Here is a 26,589-nt window from a genome sequence, read left to right on the forward strand (position 1 = left end):
AGTATGTGAAAACCGTATTTTGTAAAAATCATAGATAGTTCAAATTTAATATTTTATAACTAATTATTTAGGAAAAATTGAGGTCTGTAATTTGTTGAATTAGAAGAGCTTCGTAAAAAAGAACTATATACCAATTTTCTCAGAAAAGTCAAAAATTCAAGATAGACCAGTATGTGATGCACCCGACGATATGTGTTTCACATGTCTATACTTTGCACAGAGTCAAATTTAGTGAAAACAATTTGCCTGCTTAAACAGACTCATGTGATGTCTGAACTGACTTTATGAACTTTCACAAACTTTCAGTGAATTTATGTAAATATGTTTTCACAAGTTGCAAGTTTTGGAATTTGTGTGTTTATTCAAAGAATCAACATCCAGGTTAACCTACATGCAATACAGTAACAAATCCTCATATATACAACATGTGATCTCGGTTCTAGCGTTCCATGGAAGAAAGAAGAGGAACTCTTGATAATTGTTCAAATGAAAGTGCCTTCAGTGTTGGAGTTCAAGCAATAGGGAAAAAAATTACACCCTGTAACCCAGCACCGAGTTTTGGATAATCCATCCAGTTCTCTTTGTTTAAAATCGAATTTCTTTGTTAAAAAAAAAAAGGGCACTGAAACTTGATTAAAGAGAAAAAAGACTCTCATAGAATAACAAAAACTCTAATGAATGGACAGGACGCTTGTTCATATTGCCGCCAATACAACTTGATCAATATTAGTTGCTGCAACAAGATTGTTCAATCTTCCCAAAAGGGGAAAGATGTGGTGATTTAGGCTATTACGTTAGGCAACTGACTCACGTCGTTCGGGCTGGCAACCCGTTCCAAGATGGCAGCGCCCTGTGACAAGGGTGCACTACACTAAATCCTTCCGCATTTGGTGTAACCCTTCCTAGTTCCGGTAAAAAAATAGCACCTATGCGAAATATATCGGCGTCCGAGGGAACCAAATTTGAGTGACTCTTGGTTGTTTTGATAAAAACGATAGAATAGGAGCTCAACATTACAAATCTGTTCAGAAAATGTTCCGAATCGAATGTGCATGGGTAATAGGCCCTCGGAACAATATCATGGCCGGAACTGATAAGGAGGCGAGAGTGCCGGCTGAAATTCGGGATGGCGCTGTTCAGGAGTTCGTATCTCTCAAGTTTGTCTTAACTTGTCCCAAAAAATTAATTTAAAAAAAAATTAATTTAAATAAAAGTTTAATCTTTATTTAAGACATTGGTTACTTGCTTTCTTGTATTTTCCCGTGTATTTCAATGGGACGATTATTTAGTGGTGTGTGCCCACAACAAATGTTGATTATTGCTACGTAGATTGCAAGTGTTATGAATCACTTATTTGCCTCCGAACCCCAGCGTAAGAATAAGGCAGAGGCCTTGCATGCTTTTATCGACTGGCTCCAAACAAAGGATTTGAACTGGTGTCCTTCACCGTAAATATGGCGTAGTGCAGTCCATTCAATCAAATGTTGTCAGCAACCTATTTAATCGCAGTGCATTTGTTATGTGTGTGAGATGAACTGTCACGGTAGATTGCAATCATGCTTTTGTTGAATGCATTTGAGTAGTCCGCAATATTTACGGTATGATATGTCATATGCACAACCTCTATTGGTCAACTCGTCATCCTCAACTCATCATTATACCAATATTGTTATGAACACGGCAGAGTGCCGAATACGCAAAATTGCTGTTCTGAGTAAACGGCGTTTGAAAATCTTGGTACCATTCCATTGGTCCTTCTAAAAATTTAGAACATTCGTGAGCACTCATTTGAAATGTATATTATAGAAGTGAATGTACATGAATTATTGGCAATATTTGCATGTTCTGAAACAATCGATATATATCCCTCAAACGCGTTTTAACAGTTATTCGGCTTTATGCAGTAGCCAAAATGTCTCTACCATTGCACAAAGAGTCGTATTCGGGGTCGAATACGCATTCAGCTACGTGTAAACCATATCACTCATCCTTGATTTGGGGCTTTCGTGTAGCAATTACTGGTTTTCCTAAGGCTATGTAAACTTAACTTGGTATATAAGTCATAAATAGTCATCCCTGTAATATGTAGCAAAAACTTTAAAGTATTGGCCTATATTTTGCATATGATTTTCTGGGATTTTCCAATTTCACGGGGATGCACTCACCGCCAGTTGTGATTCAGCCCTGTACAAGGTGACAGGCTTCAATAGTGTTGTTGGGAGACAGGCTCCTTCTAGCTACTGTTGCTACCAGCCATTCTCCTTTCTGCAAGTTGCTCTGCATGGCAAGGTTAGTGCATGATTGTCGTGACATAATTACCACACAGTAACTATAGTGGCGTGGTGGCAGCACTGGAAAAGGATTCCACGCACCTGTGAAACCTACTCTATGCATCCTAGCACCCTGTGACACTGTCTGGAACTATCTGAATTTAAGCTTACCTAAATTTAAGCTTAAGCATACTTTCTACAGTTGCTTACATCACATGTCAAGTCACACACTTCCCAGTGGACAATCAGTCAGTTAGTATTGAACTGTCATAACACTGCCTTGGTTTATTGCAGAGCCCTCACCAGTCTTACAATATGGCTACTAAATGTGCCCCCAAACAGTGGAGTCTCACAAAGATTGAGACAGTAAACTCTTTTGAGAATTGGAAACAGAACTTACTGTACACATTGTCCCTAGATCAAAACTTCACCCCCTACCTTACTGAAGGACTACAGTGGGGCAACAAGACTAAAACAGCCCCCCAACGTGGCATGATAGATGATGGAGAAGATGTTGACGCACCGTTACGGAAAACAGCGCAACAGAAGTGTGCCACCCTGGATCTCATGCTAGGACAAATCGCTAATTATTGCCCAATCATCGCGCGTAACACCATCATCAAAAACTCCAAATCATTAAACAATATTTGGCATACAATTAGATTGCACTACGGTTTTCAAAGCACCGGGGGTCACTTTCTTGACTTCAGTACCATACAGCTAGAACCAAATGAGCGTCATGAAGATCTCTATCAGCGGCTCATGGCCTTAGTGGAGGACAACCTACTTGTACCAGATGGAGGGATAACACACCATGGTCAGGCTATTGAAGAGCTTATCCCATCCTTGGAGAACTTTATCGTGCTTACATGGCTACGTTTAATCCACAATGATCTACCTCGTTTGGTGAAACAACGCTACGGTACCGAACTCCGTTCAAGAACTTTGGCCTCAATCAAACCAGAGATATCTCAAGCCCTGGACTCCCTTCTTGACGAATTACAGACATCAGAGAATGCAAGATCAATGCGTGCTACAGTACCCCGTCCTCAACAGTTTCCCCGCCAGGGCGCCTTTGGCGGAAGATCACGCACAGCACCCCAAAGACCAAGACCAACTAAGACATGCCCCATATGCAAACAGGTTGGACGCTCGGAGTACCAACACTTCCTTAGCGAGTGCTCTTATCTACCTGACAAAGATAAAAAGTTCATCTTACGTGCCCGCCAAGTAGCCAACATTTTTGAAGATGATGATGAAGAAGAAGCCTCTGATGTCACATGTGCGTACGTGGAACAACACATACAAGATCAACCACTCTCAGAAATACCAACTACACATCGTGTCCAAGTTCGCCAGTCGCCATACTTTAATGCCTTCCACAAGGAGCAGAAGGCAACCTCATTCGTGAAAGTACAACAAAATCCTTGAACGCCAACATTCGTAAAAGCACTCAATCAGCACACCAAGCAGATGGCTCGTCACCGTTAACTGTTGTTGGTGAAACTACCGTGACCTTCACTCGGGATGGACATGACTTCCATTTTGAGGGTTTGGTAGTAGATGTTGATGTATTGGCTGGCATTCCTTTCATGGAGGTTAATGACATTACAATCAGACCTGCTAAACACGAGATCATTCTCGCCGATGGAGCTACATGGTTATATGGATCTCGGCTCACTACTGACAAGCCTAATCACCAGAGTGTGCGACGTGCCCATGTGTTACGAGCCCCTTCCGGAACCACAACCATTTGGCCAGGCGACTTTGTTGAGATTGAGCTACCACAAGAAGTGTCACCTCATGACGGTACCTATGCCCTGGAGCCACGCACCGACACCCACATTGCCAAGACCCTCGGAGCAAACCGGATATGGCCCAATCCTACTATAGTGCAAAGCATTGCAGGGAAAATCCGTGTCCCTAATCTCACCAATGAGCCCCTAACCCTCAAACGCCAAGAACACTTTGGTCAAATCCGTTCCGTTTACATCCCAGAAGCCAGAGAAACCCTACCTGTAAGACAAAGTGGTGCTACAAAGATCCAACCAACTCAGCCCTTTTCTGTATCTGTCTCGGTGGATCCGGACAACACACTCAGTTCCGAAGATCAGATGAAGTTCCGTACCCTTTTAGAGGAGTATGATGAGGTCTTCAATCCTTTATTTCCTGGCTACAATGGCTCAGCAGGTCCCTTCAAAGCTGTTATCAATATGGGGCCGGTCCAGCCACCACAGCGAAAGGGTAGACTCCCACAGTAAGCACCGGACAAGCTCCAAGCACTCCAACACAAATTTGACGACCTGGAGAAACAAGGTGTATTTGCTCGTCCAGAAGACATCGACGTAACGGTGGAGTACCTCAACCCCTCATTCTTAATAAAGAAACCCAGCGGCGGTTTTCGGCTGGTAACCGCTTTTGCAGAGGTTGGCTGTTATAGCAAGCCGCAGCCATCTCTCATGCCAGACGTCGACTCTACTCTCCGCAACATTGCGAGATGGAGGTATCTCATTGCAACTGACCTCACAAGTGCATTCTATCAGATCCCTTTGTCTCGGGCATCAATGAAGTACTGCGGGGTAGCTACACCCTACCGCGGAATACGTGTGTACACCAGATCAGCTATGGAAATGCCTGGTTCGGAAACGGCACTGGAAGAGCTCATGTGTCGTGTACTTGGTGATCTTCTTGAAAAGGGAGTTGTTACCAAGCTCGCCGACGACCTGTACTGTGGAGGCAACGCAGTCGAAGAGCTTCTCCATAACTGGCAGTTGGTACTCCATGCCCTGTACAAATGCAGCCTCCGTCTTTCTGCCTCCAAGACTATCATTTGTCCTAAAAGTACGATGATCCTGGGGTGGATATGGTCCAGTGGCACTCTTCGGGCTAGTCCCCACAAAGTTGCGACCCTCAGCACATGTTCCACTCCAAGCAATATACGTGGTCTTCGATCCTTCATAGGTGCTTTTAAAGTACTGGCTCGCGTGATCCCCAACTGTACCCAGCTTCTCAGCCCACTTGATAATGCCATCGCTGGTCTCCAGTCAAAGGACAAGATACCATGGACAGATGAACTCAATACAGCTTTCAGAACTGCCCAGACAGCTCTCACCTCATCCCATACGATCACCCTTCCACGCCCAGATGACCAGTTGTGGATTGTTACAGATGGTTCTGTCAAGAAACACAGTATTGGATCAACTCTGTATGTTACTCGCAATGATAAACCACTCCTCGCTGGATTCTTCAGTGCCAAGCTTCGTGGTCGTCAACCTACATGGCTACCCTGTGAAGTTGAAGCCCTTTCAATAGCAGCCTCTACCAAGCACTTCAGCCCTTTGCTCATTCAGTCTCATCACCATGCGTGTATCCTCACAGACAGCAAACCATGTGTTCAAGCCTACGGAAGCTTTGTCGTGGAGAATTCTCCACAAGCCCACGGGTTTCAACCTTTCTGTCTACCGTCAGTCGCTATCAAGCATCTGTACGCCACCTTGCTGGGTCTGCCAACATTCCCTCCGATTTTGCAAGCCGCAATGCCCCTGATTGCACCGAACCAGTCTGTCAGATCTGTAACTTTGTGAAACGAGAGGAAGAATCCACAGTTCTCCGTATATCTACTCAAGACATTATGTCTGGGCATGCCCGCCTCCCGTTTACCAGTAGACCAGCCTGGACAAGTATCCAGCAGGAGTGCTCCGATATGCGACGATGTCATGCACATCTCACACAGGGCACAAGACCGTCTAAGAAAGCAACCAATGTGAAAGATGTTAAACGATATCTTCAGGTAGCTTCAGTCGCCAAGGATGGTGTACTAGTTGTTCACCGTGATCAGCCATTGTCACCTACGCGTGAGTGCATCATTGCCCCCCGCCAAGTTCTCCGTGGCTTACTAACAGCACTTCATATTCAACTTGATCATCCCACACGACACCAACTTCGCTCAGTCACACAGCGCCACTTTTAGGCCCTGGATCTGGATAAAACCATTGACCAAGTCACATCAGGCTGTCACCATTGTGCATCCCTCAGCAACATACCCCAGTCACTCCTGACCCAGTCGACAGGTGACCCTCCAGAAACTGTTGGTGTATCCTTCGCTGCTGATGTCATACGACGCAGTCGTCAGTGCATCCTTGTACTCCGTGAAACCTCCACATCTTTCACCACGTCTTGTATTATTGATAATGAACGTCATGACACTCTCCGGGATGCTTTAATTCGCTTGTGCATTGGACTGCGCCCACTAGATGGTCCCCCAGCTGTTATTCGCACAGATCCGGCCCCTGGCTTTGTACGCCTTGCTCAGGACAATCTCCTCAAACAGCACCGACTGACCATTGAGATAGGCCGCATCAAGAATGTCAATAAAAACCCAGTTGCTGAGAAGGCTATTCGGGAACTAGAAGATGAGTTGATTCGCCTCGACCCATTGGGTGGCCCCACAACGGACCTCACCCTTTCAATCGCCATTGCCAACTTAAATGTCCGCATTAGGTCCCGTGGTCTTTCTGCACGAGAGATGTGGTACCAACGTGATCAGTTCAGCAATCAACAAATCCCCATTTGTGACCAGCAGCTCATTCAGTCACAACATCAGCTCCGCAAGTCTAATCACCCATACAGCGAGCGCTCGAAGACTCCCCACAAACAGCCTGTCGTTTCCTCACCAATTGATGTTGGTGATCTTGTGTACTTTAAAACTGACTATGATAAATCACGTGCCAGAAATCGGTATTTGGTTACTTCAGTTGACAGTACCTGGTGTAATGTGCGCAAGTTCATAGGCTCACAGTTAAGGAATGCCTCATATCGCGTTAAGAAGTCTGAATGCTACACAGTTCCATATCAGCAAGAGCACACACCACATCCTCGACCAGGTCGCCTTTATTCATATGGTACTGGTAGCAATGATGATGACCCTGTAGACAAGAGTCCGCAGCCACCGGTTCCTCCTCTCATCCCACTTGAGCTTTCTACCCCTGCATCAAACGATATAAACAGTGAGCAGAGCAGTCAGCCTGCAGAGTCTAGCACAGACACGCATGAGCTTCATCCCAGAGTCCTTCCATAGCATCAGCAGATAGTCCGTCAACAACTTTAGCAGATGCTGATCCTCCTTCAACGCCAACAGATACCGGTCTTGCAATCAATGGCCCCAGACGTTCTGAGCGTCACCGCAAGCCACCACCACACCTCCAGGACTTTGTGGTGGATTATTAAAGCAGTCCACAGCAATTATTTGAATTCTATGAGTATGAGAGTCATCTTGTAAATATTTTACCCTTTGAAGTGTTCCAGTACTTTACACACAGTTGTGTTCTGCTGATTGCGTTATTTTTGACTTTTGAATTTGATATTTGGAAGTTTCCATCGTGTTATGAACTATTCTGAACTGTTATCGCGTTAGTTCTTCATTAACTTTTATCATGGTCACCATGATGAACTCAAGACAAGACAAGGGAAGAAGAAATCAAGAAGAAAAGTGGCCACGCCAGTTGTGTGATTCAGTCCTGTACAAGGTGACAGGCTTCAATAGTGTTGTTGGGAGACAGGCTCCTTCTAGCTACTGTTGCTACCAGCCATTCTCCTTTGTGCAAGTTGCTCTGCATGGCAAGGTTAGTGCATGATTGTCGTGACATAATTACCACACAGTAACTATAGTGGCGCACATTGTTGTAAGCCATAGCGATATCATGTGGGCAATATTTGTAATTATTTTGGCATTATTGGATAGAAGATACTGTGATGTGCCCTTAGTAATTTAATTTAAGTATTTAACTTTGTTTACAAGCTGAAAGTATGTCATGAGAAATATGAGACCAGGGGAAGCACCTTGGAAGTGATCATGCAAGAGTTTATGTGTTACAACATGTTCTAGGGAAAAAACCTCTTGACGTATATTTACATTACTGCTATCAATGCTTAACCAAAATCTGGTCAAGCATATACAGTGGCGTAGCACCAGTTATCATATGGGAGGGGGCACCAACCAATATGGGTGGCAGTCCGTTTTTTGGTTTTCTTAAAATTCAGATCGATTGGGGGCCATGTAACCCCGTGCCCCTATGACGTTACGCCACTGCAATCATACCTCATAAGTGACTATTTTAACCATATATACTCTCTAAATTCCTAATATTTAAAAATAAGTCCAAGAGACTTATTAAAATGACAAAACTTTTGAAAGACTTAAAATTCAAATCTTTATTAGAGTATAATTTAAATCCATTGGATTTGAATTTTAAGTCTTTTCAAAGTTTTGTCATTTTAATAAGTCCCTGGAATTTAGAGAGTATGCTTTTCATTGGATTTTGGCGGCCATTTTGAAAAGCGTTCCCAACTGTGACCTGTTGGTACCATTCTATTAATACCTTGACATAGTTATACATTACTTTCATCAATACAAATCCGAAATCTAGTCACTTTTATCTTTTATGCGATCTTTTTAAACGTATAGTAGCTTTTCATTGGATTTTGGCAGCCATTTTGAATAAAGCGCCCTCACAGGAAGTTCTCAGGATACATGGTTTTTATTTTTACCTCATAAATTCTTGTTGCTCATGAAAAACTGGTTCAGAAAAACTATGTGAGAATGTTTCCTTTCATGTGTGGTAACATTTTTAACCTGGTCTAACTCTTATTTTATGGAAAAATACCTATCTTTATGGCAACACTGTTTGTCTATATTAAAATTACCAGAACTTTTTTTTATTTATTTGGGTACAGTACTATCTAGTCCAGCCACACTGAAAATATAACATATAAAAAGCACCACTTTGGGGGTTACAGCTCATTGAATACTGAATTATTTCAGAAAGTCAAAACACCCCTATTTGAAATATCCCAAGTAGGACAGACTGTTTGTTAAAACAACTGTATTTTTAAAAAGCTTAGATGTTGCCAATTATGTCGTGGAACTCTCAAGGTTTACTTCTATTTTTCCTTTATATGGTGAATCCTGAAACTTGTTATTTTTTTAGCCTTGTAAAAGTGCCGAAATAGTCTAAAACCGGTCATTTTGATGTTTTGGCCGTTGCTATGGTAACGAAGGTGCAGTGATGAAATAATTTTGATTTTTGTAGACTTTGACCAAAGTTGCATCCTGATATAAAGTAAGAAGAAATTCCATTTTTTGAAGTCTGCCAACTATTTTTGATTTTCTTTGATTGGTACGCAATACTACTCTTAAATGCTGTAAACAAAGTGAATCAGAGTTATTAATATCATAGGGGATTTTCGTATTACTCAATTTCTGTGCATAGTTGCACCATCAGGGGAAATCCTTTGTATTGTGAAATGGAAATCATTTTGGAAAGTCCCCCCAGGAATTAAATGTGACAGAATGGTCTATTAATAGATTGTGTGTATAAAAGGTGAAGATTTGGAGTTTGGTTTCACAGAATGTCATGGGAGATTGTAAATTCCACATGTGTGTGATGGTCTTCGTGCTTCAAAAAAGAAGTACATTTTAACCAGTTTATATAGCCAATAATTGAGCTATTTTAATACAGCAACGAAGGAGATTGCGAGCATACAAAAGTGAAGACCATAGTGGATAATGTACTCAAGTGCCATTTTAGCGAAAATGAGTTATTGACTGTTTTGAAGTCTTTGGGGTTTAGCAATTTTTTTCTCAAAATTTTGGCCGATATGACCCCTCAGAAATAGGGGTCACATGAGGGGTCAACTGGGGTCAAATTTTCAAATTGGTCTGATCACTATCAAATTAGTGTCAAATTGCTCGTTGGGTCATAAGGATTACAAAAATATATGGTTTGTCATATCTACAACATTTAGTTAATGAGTTATAAGCTCAAGGTCAACCAAAGGTCAAACGAGGTCAAATTTTAAGCAACATCCGGTTTACACAAATGATACATCAAATTGTTCCTCTCTATATGGGCATTCCAAAAATATATACTTGTAACTTATATTGCCATTAAATTTTGAGAAAAATCCATTTGTTTACAGCTGACCACTGATTGTAGTGGAAAAAAGACTCAAGTGCAAGATATCGATTATCGATTATAGAAAATCAATAAGTAACAATGTATTAATTTATAGCTGTAAAAGAATAATAGTGAATATAAAATTACTCCTGCAAGTTTTAGTACAAAATAATAAAGTTTGTGATCAGCAGAGAAATTTCAAAACTTTAGACCCCATTTTCTCAGAACTAGTATTTTGGCACGTGAGCACTTCTTCCACTACAGTCTTCAAGTGCTCTTCCTCATCTAAAGATTAAAGTTCTTCTGTCGAATTGCTGGAGTTTGTTGGGTTTGTGAAGGTCACGCATCTGTCAAGAACAGCGGAGCTGTGTTAAAGAAACCTGTTCCCTGGAAAAAGAGTGATTGGTGAAAGAAACACCATTTTTGGAGAAAGCAGCGCAAGGAGATATATTTTGGAGAAAGCAGCGCAAGAAGATAAGTAATGGGAGAAAGCAGCATAATTTTCGTGTGAGGATTTCATACGCAAGGATATTTATAAACGCAAGTGTACACTGGACTTCGCTGATTTTCGCAGGACAAGTGAATAAGGATATATTACATCAGTCGTCCAGAACATTGCAAGAACTCTAAGATCACCACCAACAAGAAGACCGCTGGTTAAGTACTGGGTAAGGTGATTTTGGCCTTGAGTCAGGTACGACTCGTAACAATACCTACAGCTATAAGTTGGTATCAAATATATCAGTATAGGACATTTAATATAGAAAAATCGGGGTTTCCAGCTATACAATACTATAGATCAACCTGATTTGTACAGCTAAGTATACGATTCGTCTCTTTACCGAATTCATTTACCTCACTTAGGTGCGATTCGTCCAAGTCAAAATTTCAATAACTACGTAGGGGAATAAGAATAGGTAACCTGAAATATAATCATAAGCATACAAAAACTCAATTTGCTCAAAATTCTCGATTCGTCACTCTGCCGAATTGATAACGATATGATGCCACCAGTGAGCAATAGAAGCACATTTATTAATGTTAAGCACCAATTCTTGTTCATCGCAAGCATTAATTGTTTTTTGGGTTTGCTCTTTATTGCATTGGATGTATTTCAATTATTTGGTTGAAAATCCACAGTGTCAATTTCCTTGCCTACATCAGTTATAGTTTTCTCCTTGTTCTTATTTATTCAATACCTCTAATTAAATTGAACCAGAGAACGTTTAATTTTAAGTTATCATGCCTATGACTTTATTTTGAATCTGCATTGTCCAAGGTAGCATGTTTTATTATCTCCGTATGTTAAAGGAGGTGTAATGAGCGAACCGTGGTTTGGATTCCAGAGGGAGGGTGTCTGTAAGAGGCACAGCCATCAGAAAATGAATAACTGAGATCGCGCGCCAAATAAACTTACTGCAGTAATTTTCCAAATCTTTAAAAAAACCAGACATAGGTGGGAATCGAACCCGGCACCTTCCGGTTATGAATCAACAGATAGTATCACTGAGCCAACTTCCTATCTGCACTAAAACCTGTGATTTTAATTCTTGTTAAAGTTTAACGGAAAAAATCAAAAGCAAATAGAAGTCCCACAACTAAAGTAGCAATCGATAAATCTGCTCACTCAATCATCAAATAATCAATCGAAAAATAAATAAATAAATAAATAAATAAATAAATAAATAAATAAATAAATAAATAAATAAATAAATAAATAAATAAATAAATAAATAAATGTGTCCGTTCTCTCGAGCCCCAAAACGTCATTAAATAAATAAATAAGTAAAATAAATAAATAAATAAATAAATAAATAAATAAATAAATAAATAAATAAATAAATAAATAAATAAATAAATAAATAATACAAAAAGAAATTATAAATTTTTTTCTTGGCCCTACGCTGGAAAAATAAAGCAGCATAAGAAAAGTAACAGACGCACGGTTTCGAACAAGAGACGCGCTGATCGCTCTGAACAGCAACGAAGAAACGGGTCACAACGCCTTAGACCGCTCGGCCATAGAAGCGCACAGTCCTCTCAATGTCAAAAAAATATATTAACCTTTAATGTTACGCAATATTGGCACATGACACGGGCACATGTCTGCGGGTAAAGATACTGCATGGTAGAAAGGCGTGCAAAGGGTCTATCCCTGAAGTTAATGGTCATTGACATGTAACCAATTCTTTGTATACCAGCCATATACCAGCTACAGTCAACCTATACAAAGAAGTATATTATTAGGCGTTGACGCAATCATGAATGCGGGAAGTATAAAACCATAGTGGCCACTCGTGCACTTGTTTGAGTACACAGGTATTCGAACAAACAGCCTTCAACCCCGAATTCAGAGGTCGAGTTTGGGTGGTTACATGCAAATACAAACTAATTATATAATGAAAAAACCCACCAAGAGGACTACGATACTTATTCAGAGCCAATCTACATTCTGTTATTTACAAAAGCCGACGATCAACGTAAAATTATAAAAGGAGCAAGACCAGATATCAACGTTAAATCACGGTAAGCCTAAAATCGCATCGAAAACGCCAAAATGCAGTCACAAAATTTATAATATTACTAAATCACCACAACGAATTGTAACGTAGGTATGCAGAAAAGAGTTGTATTAGCAATAACAAAGTATGTGCAAAAAGATTTGTCTTTGGCATGTCGCTTTTTTGAAATATCGTCAAAAATATGAAATTTTGGAAAAACGCTCCAAAATTTAAAACAAACACGAACCTTCCAAAATAAATATATATTAGCACTCGGCGGCCCAGTCACTACCTGTCGCTGTGATTTGGGGTAACTCGTTGCTTCCCTTCTCCAGATACCTGCACTTCAAGGTCGCTCATACCCCATGCCTTAACAAGGTTAGTAATAATAAGGAAAATTTTCTTTTGAAATGAAAATGTTTTTCAAAACCCGATTTGTTGGAATTTTTATCATGTTTACACAATACACTGGTCCCAACTATATCTATTTAGGATCAGCCAAATGTTAATAGGACAACCGAGAAACAATTGTTATGAATTAATGTTGTACTTACAACATGAAATCCACCATAGAGACTTTCTGTCTGCATGTGTAGGTAGGGGTGTATGTGTTATTTTGGTTAAAGTTTCATAAAATTGGTGCCCTTCCAAAAGCATCACTACTACTGAACTTGGTATCAACGATCACTGCATTAACAACTTGAGCTTTCCCCCCTGGACTATAAAATATTGGAATGACCTCCCATGTGACGTTTTGGATGCATCTATTTTACCCTTAAAGACATGACTCATTCAACATTTTACTGCAACAAACAAACCAGCCTCAAATCTACTTGCTACCCACCAATCAGTGATCAGTCTAACGGTCAAAGTGAGGTCTGATTAATTTGAGTAAAAGAGATCCAGATCCTAAGGTGAGGAACTTGCGGTCATGGTAGGCCGCAACCGCCACAACGTGGAGCTGCTACGCGTAGCTTACTTTTTGCTCCGCGGAGCCAAATTGACCAATCATGTTAGAGTTTTTCATTATGCGGAGGTAAAATTGACCAATCAAGTACGACTTATTCATTACGTGAAGCGATTTATTCATTTCTAGAATTGGCATGACGAGCTTCACGTAGTTGCAAGATATCCTCCGTCACAAAAGTTATGATTCAAAAAGTAGTTAATGAAAAGTACGAACCTGCTTATTATTAAGATGGACATGCAGTCATAAGAAACTCATCCAGTATTGTACATAAGTATAGCCTAGCAGCCTCAGAGTGGTGGTAAACCATGCACACAATTCTGCGATCTGTTGTATCGCCGGGAGCTAATTTGTACAACTGGTGCGGCATGGCCTGTGCTATAAACTGTATGCTATACTTATATGAGGGAATTTGATCATGAGCTTCTGCAAACCATTTCGGATTTACTTTATATACTAGTAGTAGGCCATCAGTATTATTTTAAAGTCAGCAACATTCAGCAATATGATCACTGTGATATTATGACAGTGTCAGTACCCGGGATCAGTACCGTGGGTGTCAGTGATTTGGCCTGACACAGTAGACCGAGGCTGGGGGTAGTGCGAGATTTAACTTATTATGGGTTGTTGTTGAGTTCCTACGGGAAGATCATTTAAAACAAACAAATACGCCTAACACATGACACAGGTATGCAAGGTAACATTGACTATACACTCATCAAACAATGGTATTGATCCTCAACTGGTCGTGGTTTATTTACATTCGGTTCATTTAAATCCCCATTCACTCGGTCGGACATCCGGGAACATGTCCCCTTCGTCCCCTTTGCACAAGCGCGCGCATAGCAACCAGCTTGAGAAAGGGGAACTGCACATGCGCACACTAGTTTTACAAGGCTATTTCCCCTTTGTGACATCAGCTCTACCAAGAGAATATGGTAAACATTAATAATTTTCTCTCTCTGGAACGGGGATGCATCCACTGGCTCTGTGTAATGAAAAGATCTAATATGATTGGTCAATTTAGCTCCGTGAAGCGAAAAGTAAGCTACGTGTAGCAGCTCCACATTGTGGCGGTTGCGGCCAGCCATATGCGGTGAGCTGAAGGATGTTGAGGTTAAGGGACATCTTAGGGTCAAATGAAATTAGTAATTGATCATTAACTAGGATAGTTAAAATATTTCTTATGGGAAGGGGAAGTGGGAGTGTCAAGGACAATTCGGTCAAAGGTCATCAAGGGGTCATGTACAAAAAATGTGAAATTACAGGAATGGCTCTGCTTATGAAAATACTTGCTGGAAGGTATGGGAGGAATGTTTAAATACAAACAGTTCTTCCAAGGTCAAATGTCATCCAGAAGCTAAATTGTTTTGATTTGACTGGAACTAATTGGTAGAAATAACCATGAGGTGAAATCATAAAATCATCTTTTTGCCTCAGATCATACTGGAGGAATAATTTTGATGTGAAATTCTTTATTTTTTGGAGTGTCAGTCACATGCAACATGGAATTTGCAATCATTGTTCAGAATCAATAAAACAATTCAGGGGAGGCTAATGCACCATCGGTGCTCTTGTTTATTTTACTTCATGATTTCGGCTTAAAATGGACAGGAAAAATCTTCACACAGTTTTTAGGCATGTTAGGTGAATTGAGCAACATAATCTCTTTCGTACTCTAGAATTTGGGAGGGGTTAGTGTTTATGACTCTTTCAGAAATTTACTATGCATTTTCTGTTTCTTTTGTTATTATTGCTTCTTTGTGTTGTTTCGCTTTTGCTGAACTTGATTGCTTCTGTATATCCGCAAGATTTCAGAGCGTTGTTGTATTTGTCAGCTGCTGCATTGAATATCTCCTCATCTGAAGACAATTGGAAACTCTTTTTCCAATGGCTGCCGGTATGTTCTTGGTTATTAGAGTAAGGTGGTTGGATTTAGTGTTGATGTATACTGGTGGGTTGTTAGGTTTGCGATATGGTTTATGACTACCATCCCTGAGGTCTAAGTGGGCATCGAGAAAGTTTACCGATTTTAGGTTAGATTCTACTGTTATTTTGAGACCGAACTGTTGGAATTGCTTGGTGATTTGCTTTCTTATTCTGTCCGCTTTGCTTCCGGAGCACCTTCTTAATACCGCAAGTCCGTCATCTCGGTACAAACCGACACTTTCTATGCCCAGGTTGGATTCTAGTTCGTGGAGTATAAATAAACCTACGAGCTCACATACTTCCGCTCCATCGAAGGCGCCCATGGCCACGTCAAATGCGCTGTTGGTTTCCCGTTTCATCCACGCTCTGCCGTCGTTGTCAAAGAGCAGGGTCTTTCTAGAATGCATAATGGTGTCATATTCCAGTTCTGTTATTTTCGTGAACGTTTTTGCCCATTCTAGTATCTTCTTGAGGAGGTTCTCAGAAATTGACGGCTACCCAATGACCCCTTTTTTGGTTGCGGCTACCCAATGACCCCCTTTTTTCTAGATTTTCTAGAATAGCATCAAAATGCAACAAAATAATGCCGAAACTTTCAAATGTTGCTCCATTTTTTCAAAATTATGCCGAAACTTTCTAAATTTTGCTCCATTTTTTCAAAATTTTCTACCCGATGACCCTTTTAAAAATCTTATACTCAATGACCCCTTTTTTATTTTGTTTGTACCCAATGACCCCCTTTTTAAAATAACGCTTTATTACCGATAGGCCCTTCACATACCCGTCACTTCTAAAGTTGGGTGCCCCCGGCCCGTGCCTAAAAACTGCACAGTCGGGTCGATCGAAGGCCTAATAGGCGTAGGATATGCCTTCGCATGTGATTATTTTAGGCATTGCTTGAAGGCAGCTCCTCGGCCCAAAAGCATGTGAAAATCATAGTAGGCCTACTGCGAGCCCGCTGATATAAAGCTCTGATAGGCCTATGCAGGGCCCGTCACATATCACCAAAGTCAGTATTAACACGGAGTCAATGCTGACATCAATCCATGCATGCTTAGTATGTCTCAAGTCTTACAAAGTATCAGCATGGTCAGTGGACCAGTGTAACATTTAAAATTTTGCATATTGAGTTTGGGACTTTTTTTGTTGTTGTTTAATTAAAGCAATGATATTGCAAAATTTCCCCCTTCAGACACCCCTACGTATGCGTAAACAACTGGCCGTTTTCCATTTTGTTTCAGACACCGGTACACTTTAGGCCTATATTGTTTGAAGTAATAACTTAATAATTAGGCCTACAGTAATAGTGAATAATGGTCCACGAATGGGATGGCTTCGATTGGGCCTTCATTTTCACACATTTCCGAACTTTATCTAACTAAAATTTTACACAATAGTGCATCAAAATCGTCCACCAAATGTATAAAGAAGTTACCCTTTCCTTCATGCTTTGGATACCCAGAACTTTATGTTTAAAGCAATTGAATTTATACAATAATAGTGAAAACTTGTCCACGAATGGGAAATGAGCCCTCATGGTCATTTCACAAATTTTCCGCTCTTTCAAACTCAAATTTTAGACAATAATAGTGTCAAAATGGTCCTCCAAATGGCTTCAATTAGGTCTTCATTTTGCAAAAGTGTAGTTGCTTCTGAGGGGCACATCCCCTCAGACACCCCCTGCGTCGCACAAGAAATTGAATTTATACAATAATATTGAAAAACTTGTCCACAAATGGGAAATGAACCGTTATGGTCATTTCACAAATTTTCCGCTCTTTCAAAGTAAAATTTTACACAACAACAGTGTTAAAATGGTCCTCCAAATGGCCTCAATTAGGTCTTCATTTAGCAAAGGCTTCTCACTTCTATTATTTATACTTTCTTTAAGCAGGGTAATCCCATCAATGAAAACACTGATCTTCCTGGGGGCCCTGTAAGAGCCGTACATTTACAAATTAAAATACAACATAAATAGAATTCATACTGAGTACATGAGGAAAAATATACATACTTGAACATGAATAATTATGAATACATTATGAACTTATGCTGATGAATTTAGGGGGGCACATCCTCCTCAGACACCCCCTGCGTCACACAAGCAATTGAATTTATACAATAATATTGAAAAACTTGTCCACGAATGGGAAATGAACCATCATGGTCATTTCACAAATTGTCCGCTCTTACAAATTAAAATTTACACAATAGTGTTAAAATGGTCTACCAAATGGCCTCAATTAGGTCTTCATTTTGCAAAAGTTTGTCACTTCCTCAGACACCCCCCTGCGTCGCACAAGCAATTGAATTTATACAATAATATTGAAAAACTTGTCCACAAATGGAAATGGATCGTCATGGTCATTTCACAAAGTTTCCGCTCTTTCAAACTAAAATTTTACACAACAATAGTGTTAAAATGGTCCTCCAAATGGCCTCAATTAGGTCTTCATTTAGCGAAAGTTTCTCACTTATGAGGGGGGCACATCCCCCCTCAGACACCCCCCTGCGTAGCGCAAGCGCGACGCGATGACCGCTTCGCGGCCATATGGTTGGTCGCCCTCTACAAATCTCATCCCTATTTTGCGCCCAAGTATTTTTGTCTCTCTGAATCCGCGGCTGATGACTGATAGGTTACGTGCAGTAGGCATCTAAACCCCAGATAATGCGCCGTAACCCCAGATAAGGGACGTAGACCGCCGATAAAGCAGTCCAAACCCCAAATAAGGCGCTTTAACCCTAAATAAGGAACATAAACCTAAGATAAGAGAAGTAAACCCAAAACGGCGCCTTCTGGGGTTTAGACTGCCATATCTGAGTTTACGATTCTTATCTGGGGTTAAGGCGCCTTATCTTGGGTTTAGATGCCTTATCTGACGTTTACGACCCTTATCTGGGGTTAACAACCCTTATCTAGAGTTAAGACACCTTATGTGGGGTTTAGATGCCTTATCTTAGGTTTATGTTCCTCATTTAGGGTTAAAGCGCCTTATTTGGGGTTTGGACTGCTTTATCGGCGGTCTACGTCCCTTATCTGGGGTTGCGGCGCATTATCTGGGGTTTAGATGCCTTATCTGGGTTTAGACTGCGATATGCTAAGGTTAAGGCATCTTAGCCACAGGTATAGTAACGTAAACCCAGGATAAGGCCGTCTAAACCACAGGTAAGGCGCCTTATCCCTAGATAAGGGATGTAAACCCAAGATAAGGCAGTTTAAACCCCATATAAGGGACATGAACCCCAGATAAGGCGGAAATGACACACTTATGCTTCTGCTCTCATTCAAAAATCACATTTACGCTCTCTCTACCAAATAGGGGCCATCTTGGATTTCTGGGCAAAAATTATGTTATAACGTCAAATTAATGTCAGATTCGGATTTCTTGGGGTCGACTTACCGGAAAAAGTGTCTTTGTACACGATTTTAGGTAATCAGGTTCAAAACTTTTTTTTTTTCAAGATGGCGCCGGCGGCCACCATCTTGGATTTCTGGGTAAATATGAGTTCGTAATGTCAAAGTAATGTCAAATTTGAAATCCTTGTGGTCGACTTATCCAAAAAGTGTCTTTGTACACGATTTTAGGTCCTCTTGTTCAAAACTAAATTTTTCAAGATGGTGCCGGCCACCATCTTGGATTTCTGGGTGAAAATGATGCCGTAATGTCAAACTAATGTCAGAATCGGAATCCTTGTACTCGACATATCCGAAAAAGTGTCTTTGTGCATGATTATAGGTGCTCTGGTTCAAAACTTAAATTTTCAAAATGGTGGCGGCGGCCATTTTGGATTTTGGCCTCTAGCGAAAAATGGCGGGATTTTCGCGAGGGACATGGTGGCTCTTTTATTTCTAAATGGTCCATAGAAGTCGAATCAATCGTCAAACCTTACTAGCCAGAGAGTGTTCACCAAATTGAACTTTTTCATCTAACTATCTATAGCGATATATTGAAGTACGATGCAGTGTAGTATGAATGGACTTTAGGTGTGCCAAACTGAAAAAGAAGGTCTTTGTATAAATATACAATGCAGAAAACAGCTGTGTGTGCATTAATTATAGTATGACCATTATATTCACTACTACATACAAGGAAGAATTACTGACCCTAATTCTTCCCTTTTTATGATCAAGCATTCCCTTGTTTCCCTCAACTTCGTTATTGTATAATAGGGATTGGGAAAAAGCAGAGAATGCTGCCATATTAACAATTCTTCTGTAAATTAACTTTGATGAGCCAGTTACGTACCCAGACCGCTCCTACCCTGGGGGCAGGAGAAAAGGCGAATTTTGCCACCTCTTTCAACAGCCCGAAAAGATTTGCCTTTTTTTCGATGGTTTGAAAAAGTGAAGAGCAAAAAAAAAAAAAAAAAAGATAATAGGCACTAGCAACCTAAAAACTTTTTTTTAAATTTTCATATATATTATTCCATTCCATTTGTTTCAGAATTTTTAAACATTGAAAATTGCCTGCCCTTTTTCTTTAAAGTTCTTTTTACCGCACTTCCTCTGCTGTTGCCCCTTCCTTTTTGCGGCCTCCTGCTTTGACATAGGGGGAGCCGTGCCCAAATGCCCTTACCCTCATGATTTCATCAAAAATGGCCCCATATCCATGATTACATTGTATACATGCACCAGTTATAGGAATATTTTCAGACTTGGAAAATATGGGAGGACATCAATGTTTTCTGGTTTCGTTACATAAAGTTCTCATCACCGTTTTTGAACAATTTTGTTTAATATGAGTGTACGAACAGCTTTAGTATGATTTCCCTCAAAAATAGATTACATTAAAATCAACCTTTGTGTGTCAAACTCCCGGGAGCACTTCAATATGAAATGGATAAAGGTGCAGGGCTGACACTTCCACAGTAAGGGAGTTGCATTCGTTGAGAGCAGAATATAAAACATAATGGGGTCATTTGATGAGAGCATGATTTTTGGCATTCGGTGAGATGACAGATATACAAGGTATGGGGTCATTGGGTGAGAAATGGACCGGTTGGATACAAATTAAGGCACTGGGTGAGAATATGAAAGAGAACCAAAAGAAGCCTTGAACATCATGAATTTCTAGTTCTAAATGACTTCAAGTGGTTTCCAGTGGTAACAAAATCAGTGATAAACATGATAAAGGAACGTTGCTGTTCAGATTGTAAAATAAGGGTCTTTGAGTGACAAATTGATTGGAAAAATAAAGGGTCTTTGAATTGGTTACCAGCAGAGCGTGTGTTTGGAATAACATATGGGTTGTTTGGGTGACAGTGATTCTGAAAAATGAGCTCTTAACAGCCCTCCTTATAGACCTCAACTACAAAGTGGGAGTGCTCCAAGGACACATTTAGGATTAATTGATGTGCAAATGCTTTAGCTAGTAGAATTAGGAGATATTTTTTAGTATCTTAGGTTTTGCATGGTTGGGGTGTCTTTTGATTCCTTATTCAAAACCACGTTTTCTAGTGCTTATGTTCAATCAATCTTTATTAACACAGCAAGCAAAATACATACAAGCAGGCAAAACAACAAAGATTGTATACACAAATGCCCAGGACATGTACCAGGGTCAGCAAAGCTGACTCGGATACGGTGCAGGGCTGCACGCAAGACAACGAATTAAAACACAAGACATGGCCTATTCAAAACAAGGCAATATATTAGACAACAATGCAAGAGGCATAAGAACGGCAAAACACCTAGAGCTTGAGATGGGGTTGATCAGATGAGCCCCATGTCGGTTCATGACGGGCATTCCAGATAGTGTAACTGGAGAGGATAGCAAGTTTGCTTAGGTCCTTTTTGATTGACCTGGGTGGTTTGGCTTTGACAAAGGAGAAGATGTTGGAAATCCTTTTGGTGGTATCGGGTGTAACCAAACCACGTGACCCGATTTCTATGCAGGTGAGATTGCAGGTGAAGCCATTGCCGGAAATGTCTGATATGAGGTCGGTATATTTTTGAGTTTTGCGTTCATGAGCCATACTAATATTTTGTTCAAACGGAACTGTTAACTCAACCAAGTGGACATATTTCTTTTCAGTGTTGATTATAACAATGTCTGGACGGAGTTTTGAGACTATGACATTGACAGGAAGAGTGCCACCGGTGGTGGTAAAACCGGGCATGTCGGAAAAGATCTGGATAGTTGTTGTAGTGGCATTTTTAAGATGTTGTAGAAGATAGTTTAGGATTGAATCATGGCGCCACGTAAATCTGCCTTGGTTGAGTGAAACAGTACAGGAATTAAGAACATGCATGAGAGTTTCTTGATTTCCACAGAATCTACACTTGGTTTGAGATCTTTTACCCCAAGTTTTCAAGTTGCAGAAGGTTGGCAGGAAGTCAATTGAGGCCCGAACTGCAAAGCTTAGGACCCCCCTTGGAAGATCATAAATAATTGACCTCCAAGAGAGATCTGCGCTTTCTGAGAGAGATCTGCGCTTTGTTTACTTGAAGTTTGTCATGATTCTAGCTCTAGTCTGCATCACTTTTTTAGAACTTAGCTTATGATGCAGGATAATTGCGTGCATGGTCGCGAAGGTTTCGCTTTATGCACGGATGCAAATTAGATTCCATGTACGCATTTGAGACTATTTGCAAGACCATGCAAGGCAGAGGAAAGCTCAGTTTGTTGGGTTGGCTCTCACTGTGAAAATTTTTATACACGCATGGGGACTACCATGTGGGGTGCTGGTCAGCATTGACATCATAGACAGGTCAAAATTTGAAAATTTGTGCTTGTTGGAGGCATTTTGTGTTAAAAGTGGTTAAACAAGCTTTTTAAGATAATTCGAAGGTGCTGAATTCGAAAATGCTGTTTAACCGGTTCAGTTCTGGAGTCTTAGCCCTCAAAATGCAAAAAACAAAATGGCCGCCATTTTCAACATATTTTTGATAATAACTTGAATTTTACACAACATAGGAGGTTAAAGATGGTGGCAATATTCATGTTTATGATACAGAGGAACCCAAATTGATTGGTACTAAAGTTTTAACTTGTATGGTTTTGCTGCCATGTTGAATTCCAAAATGGCCGCCATTTTCATCAAGTTTCTGCATTTTCTGCTATAACTTGGATAGTAGGCAACATAGAAGTTTAAAAATGACGGCAGTACCCATGTTTTTAATACTAAGGATTCCAAATCATCTGTTACCTACTATCTGTTGTAACTAGTTAGGGTTGCCACCATCTAGAATTCCAAGATGGCCGCCATTCATTAGGTAATTTCTGGGGTGTGTTTCAGAAAAACAAAATTGTCATCGTTTTCATAAGGGTAGATTACTTTCTCTGGCTAAATGCACTTTTAATTTCTTTAAAACAAAAACAGTGATATTGAATTAGTTTTCCAAGTGCATTTTAAAAGGTTAAAGATTTCAAAATGGCCGTCTTTTAGCTACTAGGCCTATACTTTACACCGTACAACTCCGTTAGGATCTTGCAACTATTTGATTCTTTCTATTTGACCTTTCACTTTGTAGTACAGTGCTTCCAAACTCTGATTAATGTCTTAAGTCTCTTCTGTTTCTGCACTCTTGTTGGCTGTTAAATGTGCGTAGCCTTTCTGTAACTGCAATTGCCACTTATACATGCATGAAACTATCTCATGGCATGCTTTTGGGAATTGGAGGTATAGTGTCATCAGTTGTGGAACCAAGGTTCTATCTATGTAGGTCCATCCCATGTCAGTTACTTGGGGTAGAATTGGAGAAATGGTGACTGCTTGTTTCCAAATACAAGCCTGGTATTGTGCATACTTTGTGTGAAGCCTTACTGCATCAGATGTTGGTGGCAGATTCTCCTGTGGACAACCCTTGAAAATAGTATCACCCGTGCATTATCGCATTTGTCCACATCAGCTGGCAATATATGGACATGGTGAGGATTCTCTTGCGTGATGGTGTCTGGGATCTCCACTTGTATGCCTTCAGAAGGATGCGGTCTTTCTTTTTTAGGTATGACCATACCACTATGCCAGATGGGGTACCACTTATATGGCAGAAATGAACTGCCTTCCACCAGAAGTCCTCCTTGAATTCCAGGCAGGAAACTTCGTTGTAAAAGAGTCCGGGCTGAAATTCAACCAAGTATCCCCTGATTATAGCCAAGAATGGTTGAATGGCACCAGGAAGAGGAACTGTGGGATTGTAGGTATCACAAGAAGTATCACTGCACTAGGCAGATGGTTACTCTCTTATAACTTGAGAACTTGTATATCAAGTAAATTAGGCAAGTGTTGCATGATGGAGCACTCCCAGTTGGAAAGTGAGTATAATGTACAACGAGATTACACCATCAAGAAATGAGTGTGACAATGTTTTCAGCAAGGGAGTACCATCTCCTGTACTGTAGAATATTTCAACTAAAGATTTGGTCAGTGCTAGTGGCATAGATTTCTTTTTGACATGGGGGGGGGGGGCGAAAAATTTCTTGATTATAGTGAATCCAGCACCTTTTAGATTATGGTACAAATGCACATGAAAATATTTGTCATATTTAAGCTAAAGTGATGAAATATGGTGTAAAAGTGGAATACATACGCGCAACAATTTGCACATTTTACCGTTTTAGGCTAAAATGGCCAAATATCATGTTAATTTGGTTGGAAACACACATATACAGGCGTCAACATTGGGAGGGGATGATTGTATCAATTTGTATGGACCATCCCCCTGTCAAAATATTGGGGAATTTATCCCCTATCCCCCCATGGATGATTTAGGGTCATCCAAGGTCAATCGATGAGGAAGTTGCTTGATGACCCGATCCCAATCATGTGACAGATTCACTCTAAATCCCCTGCTCCTGTTGAGGGACTGCCTGACTCCCTGCTCGAACTAACATATATAGTTCACGGTCCAAAATGACAACTTTGTCAATGTCAAAGCTGTGACCGCTGCCCTGAAGATGTTTGTATGCTGCTGAATCGTTGACACTTGAACTAGAAATTCGGATATGCGACTCTGTAGGGATTGGCCGGTGTCACCAATGTAAAGTGCTTGGCACTCCTGATCTTCAGCGCACTTGATACCGTAAACAACACCACTAATATACGGCCCTTAAGGCAGGTAGAAACATTGTACAGCGATTTGTGACAGCCTCTAAGACGGGGCAGGGCGTACAGATAACTTAGACCATATTCTGCAGGATGAACTTATGCCTGTTCAAATATCACTTGCTGCCATGAATGGGAGTCTGCATATAAGCAGTGGCGGCTGAGTTTGAGATGATTGACGTAACCTTTGACAGATACCAGCATGATTCCATCAAGACTGGAACCAGAACAAAACGAACCCGGGCTATCGACTAGTATGCTGGATAATAGAAAACCACAACGTTCCTCTACCGAATAACTGGACTAACTTTCTCTCACTTAGAGAGAATAAAGCAAATCTTGCCAAGCTCCTATCTCAACAGCTTATGACAAATGTTGTATCAATTGCACCCACAACACTTATAGTGGTTGGAGGATTTGCACATATCACAAAAGTTAGATCTTCAAATTCAGGGATGGACACAATTGCACAACACCCCTAGAGGCCAACCATGAGGGGGCGGATACTCGCTTTGTACTTCATTGCATTAACACAAATGCTGAAGCTGTAGTGGTTTCAGTAAGTACGTACTTGTCTGGCGCTGCTCATTTTGACAAGATGCTATGCACTCAGCTGTGGATGAAGGCAGGATTTGTAAGAAGCCCAAATACATCCCAATCCACAAAATCCATCAGGAACTGCTGCCTTGCCAAGTGGATGGTTGTGACAGTGTGTCACAGCTTGATGGCTACGGCAACAAGACAGCATTGAAGGTGTTTCAAGCAATTGTTGACAGCTCTTGGCACAGTTCATTTGCTGTCTGTAATAGGTGCATATGCCAGATGATGTGGACAGATGCGATAAGGCACATGTGATACTATTCTCAAAGGGTTGTCCACAGGAGAATCTACCACCAACATGCGAATGTACCAATGGATGTATAAGCAATTGCAGCTGCATAAAAGCTAAGCTTACATGCACATATGGTTGTGCATGTGCATTTAACAGCCAACAAGAGTGTAGAATTAGAAGAGACTTAAGGCATCAATTTAAGTTAAGAATCAATGAATTACAAAGTGAAAGGTCAAATAGAAAGAATCAAATAGTTCCAAGATCCTAACCGGAACAATTATTCATAAGTAACATTAAGTGCCAATGTTAACAGTTTCATGAGTTGTATGGTGTGAAATATAATAGCTAATCTTTAACCTTTTTTTAATGCACTTGGAAAACTAATTTTAATATTCAATTTAAATTAAAAGTGCATTTAGCCAGAGAAAGTAATGTACCCTTATGAAAACGATGACAATTTTGCTTTTTGAAATACACCCAGAAATTGCCAGATGAATGGCGGCCATCTTGGAATTCTAAATAGTAGCAACTAGTTACAGCAGGTAGTAGGTAACAGATAATATGGAATCCATGGTATTAAAAACATGGGTACTGCCATTACTCTATTTTGCCTACTATCCAAGTTATAACAGGAAATGCAGAAACTTGATGAAAATGGCGGCCATCTTGGAATTCTAGATGGTGGCAACCGTAATTAGTTACAAAAGATAATAGGTAACAGATAATTTGGAATCCTTTGGTATTAAAAACATGGGTACTGCCATCATTTTTAAACTTATATGTTGCATACCCAAGTTATTGCAGAAAATGCAGAAACTTGATGAAAATGGCGGCCATTTTGGAATTCAACATGGCGGCAAAACCATACTAGTTGAAACTTCAGTAACAATCAATTTGGGTTCCTCTGCATCATAAACATGACTATTGCCACCATTTTTAACCTCCTATGCTGTTTAAAATTCAAGTTATTATCAAAAATATGTTGAAAATGGTGGCCATTTTGTTTTTTGAATTTTGAGGGCTAAGACTCTAAAACTGAACCCGTTAAACAGCATTTTCAAATTCAGCACCCTCGAATTATCTTAAA

At 40.4% G+C, this 26,589-nt stretch overlaps 1 protein-coding gene across 1 annotated transcript; it reads right to left on the minus strand.

The window, feature by feature from the left end:
• Positions 1 to 21,313: 21,313 nt before the first annotated feature.
• Positions 21,314 to 21,742, minus strand: LOC140144649 (uncharacterized). The gene has a single exon (XM_072166463.1). The coding sequence runs from the start codon at positions 21,740 to 21,742 to the stop codon at positions 21,314 to 21,316; it is 429 nt and encodes a 142-aa protein (XP_072022564.1).
• Between the last annotated feature and the right edge of the window lie 4,847 nt (positions 21,743 to 26,589).

Source organism: Amphiura filiformis, chromosome 2, assembly GCF_039555335.1.
Source record: "Amphiura filiformis chromosome 2, Afil_fr2py, whole genome shotgun sequence".
In the NCBI taxonomy this organism is placed as follows: domain Eukaryota; kingdom Metazoa; phylum Echinodermata; class Ophiuroidea; order Amphilepidida; family Amphiuridae; genus Amphiura; species Amphiura filiformis.

Coding starts and splice junctions, on each gene's coding strand:
- LOC140144649 (XM_072166463.1), bottom strand. CDS start 21,742: ATGCCCGGTTTTACCACCACCGGTGGCACTCTTCCTGTCAATGTCATA.